The sequence below is a fragment of the Otolemur garnettii genome, unplaced genomic scaffold, assembly GCF_000181295.1.
Source record: "Otolemur garnettii isolate 467f Iridium unplaced genomic scaffold, OtoGar3 scaffold00016, whole genome shotgun sequence".
Taxonomy (NCBI): domain Eukaryota; kingdom Metazoa; phylum Chordata; class Mammalia; order Primates; family Galagidae; genus Otolemur; species Otolemur garnettii.
Genome location: NW_003852411.1, coordinates 4,229,465 through 4,249,889, shown reverse-complemented (window position 1 = coordinate 4,249,889; position 20,425 = coordinate 4,229,465). Strand labels below are relative to the sequence as shown.

Genomic DNA, 20,425 nt, shown 5'->3' with positions numbered 1-20,425 from the left:
AAAAAAAAAAAAAAAAGGTATGTTTCAAGCTTTGGGGCTTTGCAATTTCTTATAGTGTTTTGAACTTGCACGAAAAGTTGAAATTTTCTCATGATGCAATTAAGGTATATATTTGTACCGTTACTTGGTGAAATTTTTATCAGCAATGCAAATAAACATATAGTAGACATTATTTTCAAATATGCGAATTCTAAATAAACCAATAAACTGGATTATAATAGTTAAGAAAATTCTTAACAGATCAAATGGACCAAATATGTTCCAATATTACTTGAAATAAGATACAGACACATCCAGTGTTCTCAGCCCTAGGAAAATAAAATTGTTCTATGAAAGAGCATGCAATAGACCAAATGTTATTAAATAAAAGAGAAGTTTGTGAAGCCTGAGTGATGATCAGTTTATTAAACAATCAAAAGGTAGACTTGTGTCAGTGACTGGAAATTACAAACTCACATATTAAGGCTCTTCCCAAGAAAGACATTTCTGAAAGTCATCTGTATTGACATGCTGATTTTGTTACCTTGAGATGTGTGTTCCCAGACATTTGAAATATTTAAAGAGCAGCTAAATGATCACTTGACAATATTATGTATGGCAATTAGATAGCATAAGTTAAACATCATTAGTTTGATAGATGAATTTCAAAGTTATTTTCAAGCCTTAAAATCTTTGATTTTTATATAAGAAAAACCCTCATTCTTGAAAAGATGATTTCAAAGAAAATTGCCATTCATTTTTATAATTAACATAAATATTATGAGTGCTAACTTTAGGGTTGTATTTAAAAAATTCTTTTCATATAATGGTTAAGTTTCGGAAGATTACACTTTGTGAAAGAGTACTTTATAAATGTTAATGGGGTGTGTATGTTTAAATCTAACTTTTATTTTGTTTTGGGGAAATAGTTATGTGTGTCTTTAAGATCAGACAGCACACACGGGCACAGCAAAACAGAGACTTGGCGAATTTTGTTGTAAGTCTTTGCTAATTTCAGGCTGACAAGAGAAGTGGTTTAATTAGTTAGCTGCTAAATATCTATTTAAGTGATCAGCCAGGGAAACATTTGCTATAAAAAAAGATATGCAAAGTTCAGGCCATTCTTTGCTTCTTTGAACAGTGGTTTTAAAACACTAATAAAGAAAATCAGTAGATTACACACATTTATATTAGGGAAAGAAAGGAATATTTTAAAAAGTGGGGACTGATTTACAAAAAGCAATCATTTATATATGTATGTGTTCTTTTCTTGAGTCCTTCTGTATCTTGATTATCAGCAAAATATTTAGAGAACATTTAATGTCCTTAGTTGGAACCTTAAGAGTATTAAAGTTTATCCCTTTCCTATAATTAGAATTATTAGCTTTTACACTTCAATTAAAATGGCTTATAATATTTTCCTTAGCATGTTAATATAATAGTCTACTTTTCATATTGCCAGTGTTTACTAGGAAATTTGGAGGAATGTATCAAGGGAATATTTGTGTGTCCAAAATTTGTATAATGTTTTTCAACAAACATTTCTTGAACATCTATATATAGTCAATATAACTTAAGTAAGAGAGACAATAAATATTAATGATTAACTGATACAAGATTCCTATTTAGGTCAAATGATTTTTACAGGATAATTTTTACATCCTAGAGTAGATTTTGGAATTATTATTGAAAATTATTGAAAATATTAAAAGAGGATCCCAAATCAATCATAGCAACAACAAAAATAAATAAATGGTTCCTTATCAAATAAAAAAATGTTTCTACAGGGTCAAGGACACAATGAATGCTGTAAATAGACAACTCACAGAATGGGAGAAAACATTTGCAGACTATATATCTATAAATCTAATATTTGCTTGCTATATATCTGTAAATCTAATATTTGCATGCTATATATCTAATATGGATTCTGATACCAGAATCTATAAAGAGCTCAAGGAAATAGCAAGGAAAAATTAAACAACCTCATAAAAAAGTGGGCAAAAGACATGAACAGAAACTTTTCAAAGAAAGGTAGTCTAATGGCCAAAAAACATGAAAAAATTATCAACATTTCTAATCATTACCGAAATGCAAATCAAAAACACATTGAGATATCACCTAACTCCAATGAGAATGGCTCATATTAAGAAGTTCCCAAACAACTGAGAGAAAGGAACCCTTATACTTTGTTGGTGGGACTGCAAACTAGTACGGCCTCTATGAAATATGGGGATACTTGAAAGAACTAAAAGTAGATCTACCATTTGATCTAGCAATTCTACTACTCAGTATGGACCCCAAGGAAAAACTGACATTTTACCAAAAGGACACTGGCATTCCAATGTTTATAGAAGCACAATTCATAATCATAAGGTTGTGGAAATAGCCCCAGTGCCCATCAATGCATGAGTGGATTAATAAAATTAATACATATACTGTGGAGTATACTACTGAAACATAAAAATTGTTATCTGGTATCTTTTGTAACAACTGGGATAGAACTAGGGACTATTCTAAGTAAAGTTTTACAAGAATGGAAAAACAAATATCACATATAATTAATACTGAATTGGAACTAGTCAGGCAACACTTCCACGAACATATGGAAACAAAACTCAATGGAGATTTAATAGGGGGGTCTAACGGGTACAAATTCACACCTAATGGGTACAAAGAACCTTTTCAGGGTGAAGGGCTTATTTACAACTTTGACTTAAAATGTATAAAAGTAAATTATGTAACAAAAATATGAATATCCCTATAAAGTTCTGAAATTTAAAAAAAAAAAACTTAAAAAAGAAAATTATTGAAAAGTCATGGGTTAAGTAATCTCAATCATAAAACCTGGTACTTCTATAAAAGAATGATGTCATTATACTGTATAAAAAGAATGGTTCAGGATCAGTGCCTGTAGCTCAGCAGCTAGGGCGCCAACCACATACAACGGAGCTGGAGGGTTCCAACCCAGCCAGGGCCAGCTGAACAACAATGACAACTATAACCAAAAAATAGCCAAGTGTTGTGGTGGGCGCCTATAGTCCCAGCTACTTGGGAGGCTGAGGCAAGAGAATCACTTAAGCCCAAGAGTTTTTAATTGCTGTGAGCTATGATCCCATGACACTCTACCCAGGGCAACATAGTGAGACTCTGTTTCAAAAAACAAACAAACAAATGAACAAGTGAACAAAAACCAAGGATGGTTTAATAATAGATATTGGATAAATAACATCTATGATAAACCACAAATACTGACTAACCATTTCAGCTTTACCTTTGGAAGTACAGTTTGAAAGGATGGGTCTAATCTAATTTTTTTCATGGACTTATTAAAGTAAAAGATAATATCCTAACTTAATCTTATGACTAGTTTTTCAAAACTTTAAATTTTTTAAAGACTGCATTTACCATTACTACTTTTTTTTTTTTATAAAAGCAGAAAGGGCATCATAAATACCACTTTAGCATTTTAGCACCATTTTTTTTTAACTTACAGTGATAAATAACATAATGCAAATAACTTTTTCTCATTTAAGTTCATTCAAATATATTGGTACTGTACCATAAAAGAGAAGCCGAGAAAATCCCCAAAGAAATGTTATTACTCAGTCTCTTTAAATTTTTGGATAGTCCCATTAAAAAAAAAACAAAACATATTAACAATTCAAAAATCTCAGAATAATGATAACAAAAGGAAACAACACTGATAATTGTGGCAATTTTACCGGGAAGAAGACCACAGCGGTAATAACAGTGAAGAATCAGAGCTTGGTAAGATGGAAAGAGACAGAGAAAAATAATCAGATAAAGTACTTGTTGAAATGCCCAAAAAATCATAATTGTTATTTTTCTTCTGTAAATAATTGTGTGAGCGAGCAGTTTTGTTCATCTTTTCATTTTAATAGCAACCGACATTAATTATAAATTCTATTAATTATTACAAAAGCATATATCATTTCAACGTATGACAATGAGATTACATAAAATTGAGAACTGGCTCTTCTGAAGGTGAATTGTAATTCCTAAACTCTTGAATTACTATTCCTATGTTATTTCTTTTTTTTCTTTTCTATGTTATTTCTGAATGAAATTTTTTCAATGTCAAAGGATTTTTAAAATATAAATTCATATGTATATTCCAGTTGTAAATTCGAATTAAATAACAAAATTTAAAATTTATTATCTGGCTTCATCTCACAATTAGAAATGACTGAATATAGTTGTTGAAAAATTCTTTGAAATGTTTTTTTTTATTCAGGTATTCTGATTATTATTTGAAAACTCTATTTAGAATACTCTCCTTAATTTATCACTGTACCGTGTGCTAATGAGCTAATGGAAGAAATAGCTTCCTTCTCACTATAGACTCTTCGATATAGCATAGAGGAGAGAGAGAAGAGTTGGTGTGGTAAGGGGAAGAGAAGGAATCACAAAATTTATCTTCAATATACACAAACACAAAGAAGTATAAGAAAGCCTTAGATACAATTCATAAAGAAATATTTGTAAATGATGTTGCGCAAAAAACAGACTCAGATGAGACACATCAGCCACAGTTGGTTTTCACTTTAATGCTTATCTATCCTTTCTGCTTTTGGGACCAGCAGCATTGAACTTCACAGCTCACAATTACCTACACCCTGTTCAGTGTGCATTATGTCCATGTTAGTGTGTGTATCAGAAAAGGGATCATAAAGAAGTAATATACGTACTGCCAGAGCAAATGTGCTATTTCTGTTTTATTTTATTTATGTTATGTGAAGTAAAGATACCGCCTAGATTATAAAAATATGAATATTACCTAGAATTTGCTGAGAGACAATGTGTGAACTGTTTCCAATGCACTCCTGTGTGCTGGAGAACGCACTGTTGTGTACAGGTTTGGGTTTGATTGGATTCTTAGGCTTGGTTTATCCTAAGCATTAAAATATGTTCTGTCAATCAGTAAACCGTGTAACTGTTTAAATGTCTCTCACATTCCTACAAAAGTTATGCACAACCATAGTTTTCTGTGTTGTTATGGAGTTTCATTTTCTCTCCTACAATTTCATAGCATTTTAGTGCACACTTTGAATTGCTATTTAGAATACATCTAAAATCAGAATCTTCATAGTTTTTATTGTAAAAAGGTATCTATTTTTCAATGAAGAAGCTCTGTATAAATGCCATCATCGTTATCATTTAATATTATTTATGATATTTATAAATATCTGTTCAAGTCTTACTTTTGTTCAAGTCTTATTTTTGATAAAGAAAACTTGTATTTTAATGCTTAATACTGTGTGTTTTAAGAAAATTAAGTATGTCAACACCTTGAAGATGTTTTCCTCTATTTTCTTTTTGAACCTTAATATTATTTTTTTTTTCTTATGCGGGGTGTCCATCAAGTCCATGTGTGTGTAAAATGTATAGATCCTTATTTCAAATAAAATAGCTTTATGTATGAAATATGAACAAGAAATCTAATTTCTGATTTTTTCTTATGGAAACATACTGAAGAACTATGTCTCAAAAGTTTACTGTTTTCCACACACTACTTCACGATGATTCTATTATATGTGAAGTAACTATATATTTGTTTATCTTTTTTCTGGGTTAGCTTGTCCTTTCTGGGTCATTTTAAATTTTTTTTTTTTTTTTAGGGAACATGAACATAAAGATCAAGAAGGTACAACATCTCTCTCAGCTGTCTCCTGTTTTCACTCAAATTTGAACCCTTCTTTGAAAAACTGCTCTGAGGAAGCAAGCTAAGTTGCAGTAAACTGCAGAGATAAATTTTATTTCAAAGGATTATAAAAAATGATCATTTTCTCATGATTCACTTGTACATGTGATTGATCAAAAAATAGGAGAATTTGAAGGGATAAAAAGAATTTGTGCTATGATATGTGAAGTTTGCACATATGAAAAATTTGTTACAGAATTGAAAGTCAGCAGCCTTTGAATTCCTCTTAGTGGTTCAAGATAACTATTAAATACATATAAGCTTGAATAACTAAAAATGAGTATCTTGTCTAGAGCTCCTGTAGCTTATGTAACAAATGAGAATTTCCACAATCTAACGAAAATTATACATACCTGGAATATAACATCAACTTTAATATTAAGGGGTAAGTGTGCTCCTGTTCTATGCTTCAGTGTAAACAATTTTTCCAGGTGTAGTTGATTTTCTAAAAGTTAAGACACTGGCTTAAAAATGGCTTACCCCTACATGTATGTGACTATCAATCTTTAGGGAAAAGGGAAAGATAAGTGTAAATCTAACTTTTAATATCTGAGTAAATAACAAGTTACCACTTAATCATTCTCATTCTAATTCTTCCAATTCAGTGACCTACCCAGAATTTAATTATATTTTATTTTAAGTCATAATGTAGTTTCAGAAGTAAAACCTGAAAATATTTCAAACACATATTTAAAAAAAAAATACCAATATAAGCTCTGTTGATTGATAAAAACATATTTGTCAGAAAAGATGACTTTTTAACCTTAACCCTGCTTCTGATCTTAGAAGTTTTTGATTGTCGTGATCTTGCTGTTCTACATTTGGGAGTAAAAAGAAAAAAAAAAATTGCCAGACAAGGATATGAAATGGAAAAAGATAACTGAAAGAGATTTGACCTAATTATTTTAACATGTTTAATATGTTTTAAATTCATAACTAATGCCTTTCAGGAACAACATCAATGCAATATGCCATATGATGGGGCTTATGATAGCAATAGGCATTAGCTGAATTTGGCAGTGTCTTTAGGAAACTATGTGATCTTATAAACAATAAATCAAGTACTTAAATATAAAAACTTAATTTTCTTTCTTTCTTTCTTTTTCACTTTTTTTTTGAGACAGAGTCTCAAGTTGTTGCCCTGGGGAGAGTGCTGTAGCATCACAGTTCAAAGCAACCTCAAACTTTGGGGCTTAAGAGATTCTCTGGCCTCAGCCTGGCAAGTAGCTGGGACTACAGGTGCCTGCTACAATGCCTGGCTTTGTTGTTGTTGTTGCAGTTGTCGTCGTTGTTTTAGCTGGCCCAGACCAGGTTTGAACCCACCAGTGTTGGTGTATGTGGCCAATGCCATACGCACTGAGCAACCGGTGCTGCCAAAAAAAAATCAATTTTCTATATATGTCTTAAATATTCAAAAATCCTGTATTTTAGGGCAAACTTTTATGAAAGATGAAGTCTCTAATAATTATCTTTAGAAAATAAATAGTAAAGACATAAACAAAAACAAAAATCCAGAAAACTATTCTAATCCTTGATTTTAAGATTCTCTAATCTCTCAAATTTAAGGTTAACTTTGAGTAAAAATGTGGATTGATTATATTGGATAGATTTTAAATGTCATTCTCCAAAACTTAAGACTATGCTAATTGGACAAATCGAATACTATACTAGACTGAAGGAATCCCAATGAATAAATTGTATTGTTCATTTTACAGCAACTGTCCATGATCATAGCACCATTAGCATCATTCAAAAAGTTTGATCAGAAGTGATAGCCTAACTCGGGGATGAGAGGAAATATCTTAATCCTTTGCTTACAAAGGTTAAGCAAAAGGTTACATATATGTTATTCAAGCCACAAAGGTAAAAATGTTCATAAAATGAGCGTAGGGCTAATGAAAGTCATCAGGGAGAGAGTATCATAAAAACCAAACAGAAATAAGCCTTGCAAACAAATCTCAAAGGTTTTTTTCTTTCATTACTTTTCACTATTATGATACAAAGAATGCCTCTTTCAATAAGCCCAGAACCTCTAAAAACATGTCAAGCCATGCTTGCAACTTACAATTGATTGACCAATAAGCTAAACCACAACAATCACACCTACGACAACACCTCAGACCTCCTGATAGAAATGCCGATAGATCACGGAGACATGCCTGGCATCAGTTTGTCTGACAGTTAAAAACCCTCTTGCAGAATGCTAAAATGTTAGATATTCTTACAACTTCGCACCCAAGTAGCTCCGCACAATCTGCAAAGAAAAACTGGCTAAGCCAACAAATACATATAAAAATAAATGAACCAGGAATCATAAAATATTGACCTTTCTTCTGAATTTCAGAAAGAAAACCTCATTTCATTCTTTTTAAATAGAGTAAGTCTTTTCTTTAGACTTGTGACAGCTTTGGGGCTGCCTGGACTATGAGATTTCTTATTTTCAGATTGAAGCGCAGCAATAACTGTGTGATGCTTCATGAAACTTGTTCAGGAATTTCAGTCTCTTCTGTAAATATACATTGCTGATAGGATTTATAAATTTCTCACAATGCTGTATACAAGACACATACCGACTGAAACACAGTGCCCTCTGGTGCACACACAACATAAAATAAAATATTTATATAACGGTGTCTACCTAGATACAGACACACAAAATACAGAACTAAATTTGCTTGTACATAAACACTGAATAACTCGGAATTATAAGCTTCTAACACTAAGAAACAAACAGTTGATTACCTAAAATATTTGTTATGGCATAGATCAATAGAATCTACTCTATTCAGGTTACCACTTGTACTCTCTTTTATTTAATGGATTCACTGAGCTAGCAGCATTTGTTGGATTTAATACATGACTCTTTGTGTAACTTATTTAGGTTTCAAATATAGAAGGATGATACAAGTTAAAGGCCAGACATCTTAGCCCACTCCATTCTCTGGTCTTAACTTTCATGTCCATTTTTCTTCCATTTATTTTTATTCCACTGTCTCCTTTAGCTTCTGAATGCACAATTATTTTTCAGGTAGAAAAAAAAAAAAGATGAGGTGACCCCACGTCTCAGTAATAAGTAGAAGATATTATTGTCATGTAGGCTATAATAACACGGCATGTTATAAGGTAGAAAGCAAAAGCAATTTAGGCAAAGTAACTTTAAAATTTTGGCTATTGGAAATGATAAACTCAGTCTCCAAGTGCATTGCATTTATGCTAAGACGGTGTAGCAGTCTCAAATTTGAGAGTGATACGTAAGTGGTCACCATTATCTTTTTTTCCCCCATAATATATTACATCTACAGGAAATAGTTTGAAATAGCAAAGCAACATTATTATGGTGCATGGTAAATAATAACCCTTCTGATAATAACCCCTTTCCCATCTGAAACTTTCCCTTAGATTTATTCATATACAACCTGCAAGGACGATATCTCTGCAATTGCTTTCCCTTTGCTTCATACCTGTATATCTTGTATCTTGTGCTAAATCCCTGCCGGCTTCTGTCCACAAAATCTGTGTATTCCTGTGAGCGATGGAAGGGTCCCTTATCAGAGAGGAGCCAGTCGAAGGGGCTTGTGGCATGCTGATCCGAAACAGCAGCAACCGCTAAAACCCAGCAATGAAGACTCAGTGCTATCCACTCCCATAGAGCCATCAGAGAGAACAATTCAGCACCAGCTCTGCTCCGCCATATCATGCTTCCACTGGGGATTTAGAGCCTTCATTCTCTTAGCTTTCCCTCAACACCTAGACAAAATACACAGGCAATTAGTTAACCCCTGGAAGATTCTTTTCTATCAGTTAAGGTACTGTGGTGGGTAATTGTCCAAATTTTAATCCATTATCATTATTTTAAACTAGATGATAGTAAAAGAAAATAAAGTGCAAACCAAACTTTTTAGAGGTGTGTATCTTTTAAACTTTGTACTCTTTTTTTTTTTTACTATATGAATGGAAAATAAGGCACTCAGTCCTAACAGGCCTTGTCATGACATTGTCGTCCAGTGGATCAGGAAAACCTACTGAGCAAGGATCAGAAGTTTCAGCTAATATTCTTTTTTCCTGCTTAAATGTTTTATAAAATTGGGTACCTTTAACATACATCTTTAATGTGTTTAAATATTTCACAAATTTTGTTATAAATTTTAATATTAAGTATATTTAATTATTTAGAGAAATGTTTTAAAAATGAATTAAAGATATTCATACCATCTCCAAAATCTAGATAAACTTGGAATAAAACAGTACATGTAAGAATACATAAATATGTAAATATGTGTGTGTGTGTGTATATGTGTGTGTGTGTATGTGTGTAGAGAGAGAGAAGAAAGAGAGAGAGAGAGAGACATAGAGGATAAACCAAGAGACAGATCAAAAGATGGATAAATATGTGTGAGGGGATAGATGTGTGGAGTGGTGTGTTTGCCCAGATATATTTTTTTTTCCATTAGTCTCTTAGAGACTAATAGCTTCACTGATTATTTGAACAGAATCCTAATTAAATTATTTCCAGGACCTTTAGAATATTTAAATGTGCATCTGTGTTTATTCTTGAGGTGAACTTTCATACCTGAAAAATTCATAGACACCCAATAATCCAAGAAAATGCAGATTATTCATAAACTATTAAACTGCGTACATTATATTATAACCATCGATAAAAAAAGTAACAAGATGCATAATCCCAGGATGATAAGATACAAGGAATTTTAGACACAGCTGTTGATGCAATGTCTATATACCACACCAAAAAATTTTAAAATATTTTAATTCAATTTTAATTCCTATCCCCCTCAGTCTTTTCAAATGGTATTATTTTTATCACGTAGAACCATACTGAGAAAGTTTTAGTAATCAGAGTTCTTAGTTAACAAAGACTCCTAAGAAAAAAATAAAAATTCACAATATTGAGTAAAATATTTCAATTACAGTAATAGCCACATTTCTCTGATCTTTGGATAGGGATCTAATAGTTTCGACTTTCTTTTCAAGCAACACTAAGGTTTTTCTTTTAATGCTGAACTCTTCCTATATAAGAGATATGCAGCAATAATGATGTAGCCCGAAAATATCTCAAAAGAGAGATACAATGGGTGACCTAGATCACAGATTCACTCTTACTCACTATAAAATTAAAAGGACGTTACCTACATATTATATAATTTACCCCAATATAAATTGCTCCACTATGAGGAGTAAGAAATACCTTCTTTTTAAACAGCATAGAAATTCTTATGAGTGAAGACATTTTAAAATTAACTTAGTATAAGAAGGAATAGAACAATCCAATAGAAAGATTTTGGAATAGAAATTGGAAGATTTGGGGGGCCTCCTTCAATCTCATGTTTTAAATATAGCACAGTCAAATGATTCAACTCCTAACTTTCAAATCTGCTAAAGGAAATAAACGTTTCTTATATATCATTTTTCTTGTGTGGGAATTACACCGTTTATCTTAAAATAAATATAGCTTATTACATTTTTAAATTTAGAATATTCTTATGTGTGTTGGTAAAGTGATATGTATAATCTCTCTATGACTAATAGATACTGCTCATCTTTTTAAAGCACACACATTTTCATTCCACTGATTATAAATACATTTAAACTAGCAAATTGTCACCATTGTTATAAAATTATGCTTTCTTAATTTCAATAAGTTATTAAAACATGCTACATGCTTTAAATCCATCTTACATATCTAATCTGAAAGGAAAAATAACTTAATTGAATGACAGTCATAGTAGTACCCTCTAAAGAGAGCTCTCCTATAACCAAACAGAACTATAAGAATATGAAAATATCTAAGTAAAAAATATTCTAACCTTCCTAATTATTAACTTAGAAAATAACTCTTTGAAAACAAAGTTAAATTTTCTCCAAATCTAATGCAAGTTTATAACATGAAGAGATGTTACAAAGTGGTTAAAAAATTGAATTCTGTAGCAAGATTACCAGCGTTAAAATCCTAACCTCTCTCCCATCAGGGATGTCCAACCCGAGGCTTGTGGTCACATGCTGATTTTTTAGAGGACTTTTCTGGCGAATCTACGGTGTTGAATATCATGAAAAGTACACATGGACTTTTTGTTTTGTTTTTGTTTTGCTCATCAGCTTTTGTTAGTAGTGGTTTTGTATTTAACATGTGACCCAAGACAGTTCTATTTCTTCCAATATGAGACAGAAAAAAGAAAAAAAAAAAAAAAAGGCTAGACACCCCTGAGTAGATGTTTGATCTCTGGAAAGTAACTTCCCTTGGGTTTCAGCATCGTCAGCTGTTCTAGAATATCACTCATCATCCGTCTGTTAGAAAAACTAAATGAGTTAATATTTGGCAAACACTTAGAGCAGCGTCTAGCATGTGGTAAGGGCATGAAGTGTTTTTAATCATATTTTATACTGCTGTGAAATCATGCAACTGTATACCATAAAATTAAGCCCAACTCTTTGTACTCAAACACAAGATTCTGTAATATACAAAGAGTTATAAAAGTAAAATACAGTTGACCTAGATGGCGTTTAAGGGCCTATTTAAAATTTTATAATTTAATTTTTTCATTATATAATTATTCTATACTACCAACACTATTGCAATCCCCTCTAAACTATTAGATTACTAAAAGCTTCATAATTGGTTTGCCAACACCTATGTGACTCTTTCAAAACGGTTCTTTTCACTACAACCAGAATCATACTTTCATTATCTTCCTCATCAAATACATTGAGGATGTCTTATGGTCCTCATATATTTAAAATAAACTATGTTGTGCATATTTGAGGGCTTAAACATATAGCATGGTTCCTATAGAGGAACAAATTGACATATCCACTATCTCACATAGCTACCCATCTTAACACGTGGAAATATGAAAAACTTTTCTCAAACTGTGTATAATGAACTACTTAATACTATTACTTGGTAGTTACCCTCTAATTGCTAGGTTTTAATTATTTCTTTTTCTTCTATTTCTGATGTGGGTACATGTTTCCAGTGCTGTTCAGAAATAATTTTTCAGAAAGAAAATTTACATGTGAATATCAACCCTATACAAATTTGGGGAATCATTTGAAATCGTTGTTTCCAAGAACACTTTGAAAAGAGCTATAACAACTAAACTAAGATAACCCACAAAAGTTACACTAAAGTAGATACAGAGGACTTTCCATAGAGTTATAAAACAGGAAGAAAACTTTTTCTGTTTCCACATCTCACTAAGGGATTCTCAGATCTACTCAAATATTTAAGCCTAAACACCACTATTACCAACCTTCTTATTCATTGCACATATATAATATCCAAGAAGTTCCAATGTTCTATGCATTGTTCTTCCTCAGAATCAAATTTATAACTTTCTTTCCACTCCCACTTTACTCCACTGCTTTATTCTGTACCACTAGCACTATGACCATCACCTCTAACTATTATAGATTATTACAAATGTAATAAGCTTCATGACCAGGGTGCCATCACCTATGTAACTCTCTCAAAACTGTTCTTTTCACCACAACCAGAATTATCTTTCTAAGGTATTAATTCTGACATGTCGCCCCTTGAACCACAATGATGTAAATGCACTCTTTCCTATCTGTATAACATTTGAACTCTTTAAAACAATTTATACAAAGTCTCTTTCCATATCACCACCACTAACAACTGGACATCAGCTGAGTTCCAGCCTTAATCTATATCCCAATTTATCATCTCTCTCACTTTTCAGGACCTTTGCTTATGTATTAATAGTTGGTTCTGCCCGAATCAGTTCAGTATTTCTACTTGAACCTCTTTACCTGCCTACGTTGACGTTTACTTAAAACTTCAGAATAGATTGTCACTCCACCCGCAAAACGTTCTGTAACCCTTCAAGGCTGTTACTGAAACTTTATGCTCCCGTGACTTTCCCTATGATGACAGTATTCTTACACTGCACATATTAGTTTGCATTTTGGTCTATTTCCCTGCATATAACCCCACCCTCAATTAGATTAGTTGGGGGGGGGGAGGTAGAAGTATGCTTGCTTAAATGACAGTGAAGCAGTGGCCAAAATACCTCAAATAAAATTACCTAACAAATATTGGTAGAGTGAATGAAAATTGTTTCAATAAGTGCTAAATTAAGATATAAATAATTAGATATGGCTGGCAAGATTAAAAAAAAAACCCTCTGTTTTGAAAGAAAAAAGGAGAGATCTACAGAGAAATTTATATCTGAGCTAAGCCTCAAGGTGACAATTGCTTTGATATTTGAAATAAAGGTATTCTGAGGTAATGGTTTTCATGTTCAGATTGTAAGCATAGTAAATGATTGTTCAAATAGTATCAAAGCAAGACATTTTTACTATTAAAAACATTTTAAAGTCAAGGATATAAACACATCCTTATTAATTATTAGCTTTGAGCACAATGATCAGAGACTTATTATGATCATGTATAATTGTGAAAAACTAAGAACTTTTTCACTTATGTTCTATTATTCATAGTTTCTAAACATGGAAACTATGTTTGAAAGTCAAACGCAGAGCCTAGTCAACAAATAGTCGAACATAAATCCTCTTCCCACTGAGCAGCACAGTGTATGTTACACTGTGTTAAGGTTCTTGACTCTATAAAGAATCATAAATTAGAAAAGCAACTGAATAGCCTGTTTCTCCCCTTTCAAAAGGTCATATATAGGGGCAAATTTGAAGTCCTGCTAACTCCATAGAGAGGAAAAAAAGACAGTGGTATTAAAATTACCTGCTATTCTTCTTCACAACAAAATTAACATTTATGAAGCCCTTCTATGTGCAAAGAATTTTACTAATTTTTTTTTTAATTTTACCTCTATTATTGCTAGAATGCTGTGGTTCATGAATGAGGGCACAGCAGAGCAAGGATTCAATGGAGCAGTCTTACAGCCAAACTGAGTCTCAGACTTTCTCAGTTACAGCAACTTGCAACCTAAATTAAAACTCATCGAAGATGGAAAGTTATTCATTAGAACTTTGGTTGTCTCTTTTGAATGAAATAAAAATTAAAAACAGAAAACATCAAAAATAGAAATAGAAACTGAAGTAAAAATTAAAATGGAGGCATACTATCTTAGAACATTATAAGCGAGAGATCCAACCATATATTATAAATTGTCACAGTGTCTGCTTTGTATAATTTAATGTTTTCAATAAAGGTGATAGTTTAAATCAACTAAATGTGATTTAATTTAATAATTTAAAACATGCACTATAAATTCAACATTCACAAAATGATTTTTTCTAATCACGTGTGTTATTCATAGGGTTGAAACGTATAATTATGGTCAAAATGATTTACTTTATCTTTCTGTTCTTCAGAGAAATTATAAGATTAATCCAATAGGTTTTGATTTCTCAATCTTATTATAAATTGATTCATAGTACTACTGAAAGAAAAAAGAACTATTCAACATATGTATAACTAACTTGGTGTCTCACAATAGCAGACATAATAATACTTTTGTGGACTGAGATGACTTGTAATATTTTGCTGAAATGCAATCATGTAACTTTAATTAAGGTCAATTTTCTCATATTCTCAAACATTGCAGATAATGGCAAGCACGTAAGGGTCATTTCTAACAAGTATTATTTTAAGAGGCAATAGTCTAAAAACTCAGGACTACAGCTAAGAAAGTTATAACACAAATTTAGTTGAAAAAAATCCTGTGTATAAAAAACATAACTTTAAAGCCTTCACTTTTCAATGGCAGCAGTCAATACTCAAGTAGCAAACTTGACACACATATCCAAACCTAAGTGGATAACATAAGTCACTGTGCAAAAATGGATTTTCATTTTTGCACGTTCATACCCTGTAGATAATCTATAGTCAGATTAACAAAAGAATGAGCAGTTCATTATTTACTAATTTACATCATTACTTTGGTATTGGTTTGTAGCTTTATTTCAAATAACCTAAAATTATTTTTTAACATATACATTGTTTATTTAAAGGTGTTGAATTTTAAAAATAGCCTGATAAATTATGATTTGGTATTTTCCTATATGAAATTATCAAATAATTCTTCACTCAGATATAAAATCTTGAATACTTTAGACAATGTGTTCCATTTTCCATATAAATTGGTAGAACTGTGCTATTCTCTTTCTATACTCAACCCAGAGACAAATAATTGCTTAATTTTTATGCTTCTGTTGAGATAAGAGTTATATTTAAAAAGGGGAAGAAAGTCATTCTGACATTTAGATATACCAATTTTCACTCAATATATCTGAGATTTATAAGAAACACTATATCTTTTAAAAAAGTAAAAAAAAAAAGAATGCAACAAAAGAAAAAACTAATTAAAAAACAGTTATAACTCCTACAGCAAAATGGTATCATTCAACTCCAAGCAATGTCAATTTATCTAATCAATGTGCTCAATACTAAAATGAAACCAATATATAAACAACTACATGCTCACAGGAAAGAAAAAAAACCCAAGTACGGGGGAGAGGGAAGGCCATCGGCAGGATCTTACCTAATGTAATATGCTGTAATCTAATATGTTGAGCTCGCCCCCTGGGTGAGGGGTGCAACACAACTTGAATTTATCTTAGAAATGGAAACACCGTAACAGTATAAACATTTGTACCCTCGTATTAATCTGAAATGAAAATAAATAATCTTTTATAAAAAGAAACTACAGAAATAAATGGAATACACACTTACATGAATTATAAATTCTTTTTTGATGTTAAAGACAAATGTCCTTAATATGCTCTGTTAATAATTACTTTAAATTCTTTCCAATAAAATAGGGTAGAAATTATTACAGTAAGTGTAGACTGGATAGATTTCTTTTCATCAGTCTTCTAAAATTTGACTGAAAGCTACCATTGTCCTCTTCTAATACCATCGTTCATATGATCAGATTAGGAGAGATTTGCTGGCGGTTTTACATTTTAGCAATCCCAATGGCCCATAAAACTTAACACACTATCTTGCACATTGTAGCTTTTTGGACATCTAGTGAATAGAAACTCCTCTTAAATAACTTTATAGGCAACTTTTCTCTGTCTGTTTACACTAGCAGGGGATTTCCATTATATGAAATTTGTGAGGAATGCATTATTATTGCATTTTTTCATTTTTCTCTTCCTCTTTTCCTCAAAAGAACTGAGTTTCCTTCTTTTCATTCACATTGTACAGTTTGAAGCTGACCTTAGAAATGCACCTTTCTCATCATTTAACTCTGCTGAACCTGTGTCCAGAGAGTCCACCTCTCTATTTATTTTAGCTGATCAGGCAATATAGTGCCTCTGAATTACATTCTTTTCCATCTTAATGAGGGTTAGTATTCCTCTGAGGAGTATATACTGTGAAGGGAACTAATCTCCAGCCTGATCCTGTCAATACAATCTTGTCCTACCAATAAAAAGAAAGTTAAATGCTACTACCTAATGGTAGGACTGATTAGAAAAATGAAGAGGAGGTGAGTTCCCTTCCTTTCTGGCACATAGGGGAAATTATTCTGAAAAGCTCACAGTGTAAGAACCATCCAAGTCATCGGTTAAATATAAAATATCAAAATAGTTTCACATAAGTGATCCTATAATATGTTTGTAAGATTCAGATTCTATTAATTGTAATTCTTAAGGAAAATCATCAAACACTAAGGAATAAAGTTCAAAAGAAGGATGTTCAGAAAGTAAAATTCGAAGGAAAAATTGAGTTTTAAAGTAAAATATGAGAAGTGGTTTGAAGTGGTATAGATTCTTTCCTTGACCCAACTTTAGTCAGTCAAGCTCCTTTTAATTTTCTTCCCAGATAAGCCCTGACTTTGGGGCTTCTGTTGTTCATACCTGCATTGTCCAATCTAAGCAAGAATTCTGGCAAGTCAGTGATAGCAGAATCTCCACCCTCAGTCTACGATACCCCTAGAAACTTCCATCAGCCCCCAGGTGGTGTTTGAGGACCATGATCTGTCTTCAGCAAGAGTCCCGTTAGGTCAGTTTAGCCAGAAATCCCCTTATCATAGATGTTTCCTCTGAGCAATTTTCCATCCACTGATCTCCATCCTACTGCTGGGCTATAAATTCTCACTTTTTCTCATTGTATTCAGAGGTGAGTTAAATATGTCTTCTGCTTACAAAGTCTCTCATTCTAGGAACCCCCCCCCCTTGATTAATGCCTGTCTTATTGGTCTTTATCAAATGTCATTAGTAAGTTCTAACAGTTTCATAAAATATATCAATGTCTTTTATTATCCAAACAGTGAAACAGATGACAGCTTAAAATAAAGATTAAAAGAAAATATAGAAATGGAGTAGAAATAATGGTTTCAGATATCAAAATTTAATATTGTTATTATGAATGGCAATATAATTTCACCTTTTCTCATTTTATCTAGTAATAAAAGCATTCTAGTTTGTGAAGAGAATAAAACATCTCTTGTTCTTAAAAGAAGTTTGTCACATAAATGTTAATTTAGAGAAAATGTGAGGGGGCTAATTGACTAACCTTATTCAATACATGCTAGTGCCAATCTATACAAGTACAAGATAGTTAACATTTTGCCCTTGTCTTTATAAACAGTATCCTCAGTTTTGTTTTTGTAATGCCTTTCTTTTTTTGAGCAATGATCCTGAATAAATACAAAAGTATTTAACGATATTGTGTAAGGAGAACAAGAGTCAATAATGGGATAAAGTTAAGAAATCTTGGAGTTTGGCAACCACATGAACAATAAAGGTCTTGATTTATAGGCAGACCAAACAGACTCTGAAGTAAACTAGACCTACATGGTGAAATAAGATGACTAAATAGAAGTTATTTTATTCAGAGGCCTAAGTAAGAGCATATCTTCCGAAGTTATAGACAAAGGTAATATTACATTTAAGGAACTTTCAAAGAAATTTCACTGTTGTTGTTGTTGTTTTTAAATTAAAAAGAAGTCCTGATTCAGAAAAGTTTTTCCTGATTAAGCCATAGGAAAAACTTTTAAGATTTCACAATAGTAACATTCAAGTTCTTTTTATCCATTTGGAAGAAAATGTTCAAACTTTTTTAACTGAGGAGAGTGCAGTTATAAATAATGTTAGTAGACTTTAAACTTGTCCTCTTCCTGGTTACAGATTTAGTTCATAAGACAATAATTCTCTTGTAGTTTAGGTAACGTGAGGCAAGAATGTGTCTTTTTTATTCACTGACATTTCTGTAGCACCAGCAAGAGATCCTGGCGTGTACAAGGTCTTCTATCAATGGAATTTACTGATAAAACAGTTGAAATAAGAAAATTAAATTCTCAAATTCTTATAATGTTATTGGAAATGTTTATATTTAAAATAAATTAAAAATTTTTGGAACAAATAAACTCACAATAAGATATCGCCTATATCATCACTCTGAGAATGGTTATGACTATTTTTGGACTATTTTCAGCCCTGGTGCCCCCATTTCCTTTTAATAATTGTCCTTTAATACCTTACATAGAAAATATATTCTTTATTGACCTTTCTCTATACTGAAGCATTAGACAACTCTCTTCCCTCCAAGAGAGTTATATTTACAATATCAAAATTGAACATGTGTGAAAATAAAGTGAGTGGTCAAGCATTAAATTTGATTTACTGGATTAATTAAAACAAAATGTTCTCCAAATAGCAAAAAAGCCATAAGCATTTTATGAGCAATTGTTATGTCTTTTCATTGTTATATTCCCAAGGTTTACCCCAGTGTGCACATCTCATCAGACATCCAACATAGACTTTCTAAAAAAAGCCAAAAATAACAACCAAGCAGAGGTGATCTACAGCAAGCAAGCCGCACCAGCATCAAGTTTTTAAATCTTTATCTGCTGTTCTCCAGGCCCTTCTGAGCAACCATATAATAGAGCACGCCAGAACTCTGGGTGTTTCTAATTAAAGAATATCTCCTTAGCAATGAAACTTAGCACAACTTACTCAGTTGACAGAGAGAGTCTGGGATAGTGCATATTTTTACATAGTACTTAACCTTATAGGGCCTGATATTGGTAATATACTCTCTCTTGTTTAGGCTGTTTTTCTCACAATAAGTTTCTGCTCCAATCGTGGTTTCCCCATCTGCAATTTTGAGAACACTGGATGTTTTCAAGACTCACTCACTCTTGTCAATATATTAACTGGTAAAATAGCACAAACTGTCTTCAAACTCAATTGTTCATGAGATACGATTTCAGAAGAAATGCAAGGTAAATACATGTATGAAAACAATTTCTATTTTTAAAAGTCTTTATATAAAAACAATCACTCAAATGTTGAAGAAAATTATAAAACAGAAAAACTAAATAAGCTATTACTGTGTCTCACATAAAGGCTGCTGAATATTAGCTATATCAAATATACCAGTACACACTCTGTGGTAATTTTTAGAAATAATATTGTCTGAACTTGTCAGAAATTATCTTCTGAACAATAATCACAAGAATCACTATTACACATCAAAAATATTATGTACTACATTTCTGAAAAAGTACTGTGACCATGTCTTTGCATATAGTGACTCATCAGGTTGAATAATAAGAAATTCTATAACTTAAACTCTAGTAGAGCCATTCAATTTAAATGATTTGAACAGGCTATACTTGGTCTAAATATTAATGCGTTTGGCATGTTATAATAAAATGCTGAGAAAAGCATACATTAATTATCTTAAGATAGTACTTTGTAGAACGTTGCTGCATAATTTATTCAATATTTTATAATTTAGTTTCTGAAAATTTA

The 20,425-nt window shown here is 31.8% G+C and overlaps 1 protein-coding gene across 2 annotated transcripts in view; it reads right to left on the bottom strand.

Annotated features, from left to right (window-relative positions):
* The window catches only part of BRINP3 (BMP/retinoic acid inducible neural specific 3), a 376,264-nt gene that overhangs the window by 348,047 nt on the left and 7,792 nt on the right, over positions 1 to 20,425 (bottom strand). For both annotated transcript variants that reach the window (XM_003785611.3, XM_003785612.3), the window contains exon 2: positions 9,166 to 9,451. In XM_003785611.3, coding sequence (XP_003785659.1) covers positions 9,166 to 9,401 — 236 coding nt within the window. In that variant the 5' untranslated portion in view covers positions 9,402 to 9,451. The remainder of the gene's footprint in view (positions 1 to 9,165; positions 9,452 to 20,425) is intronic.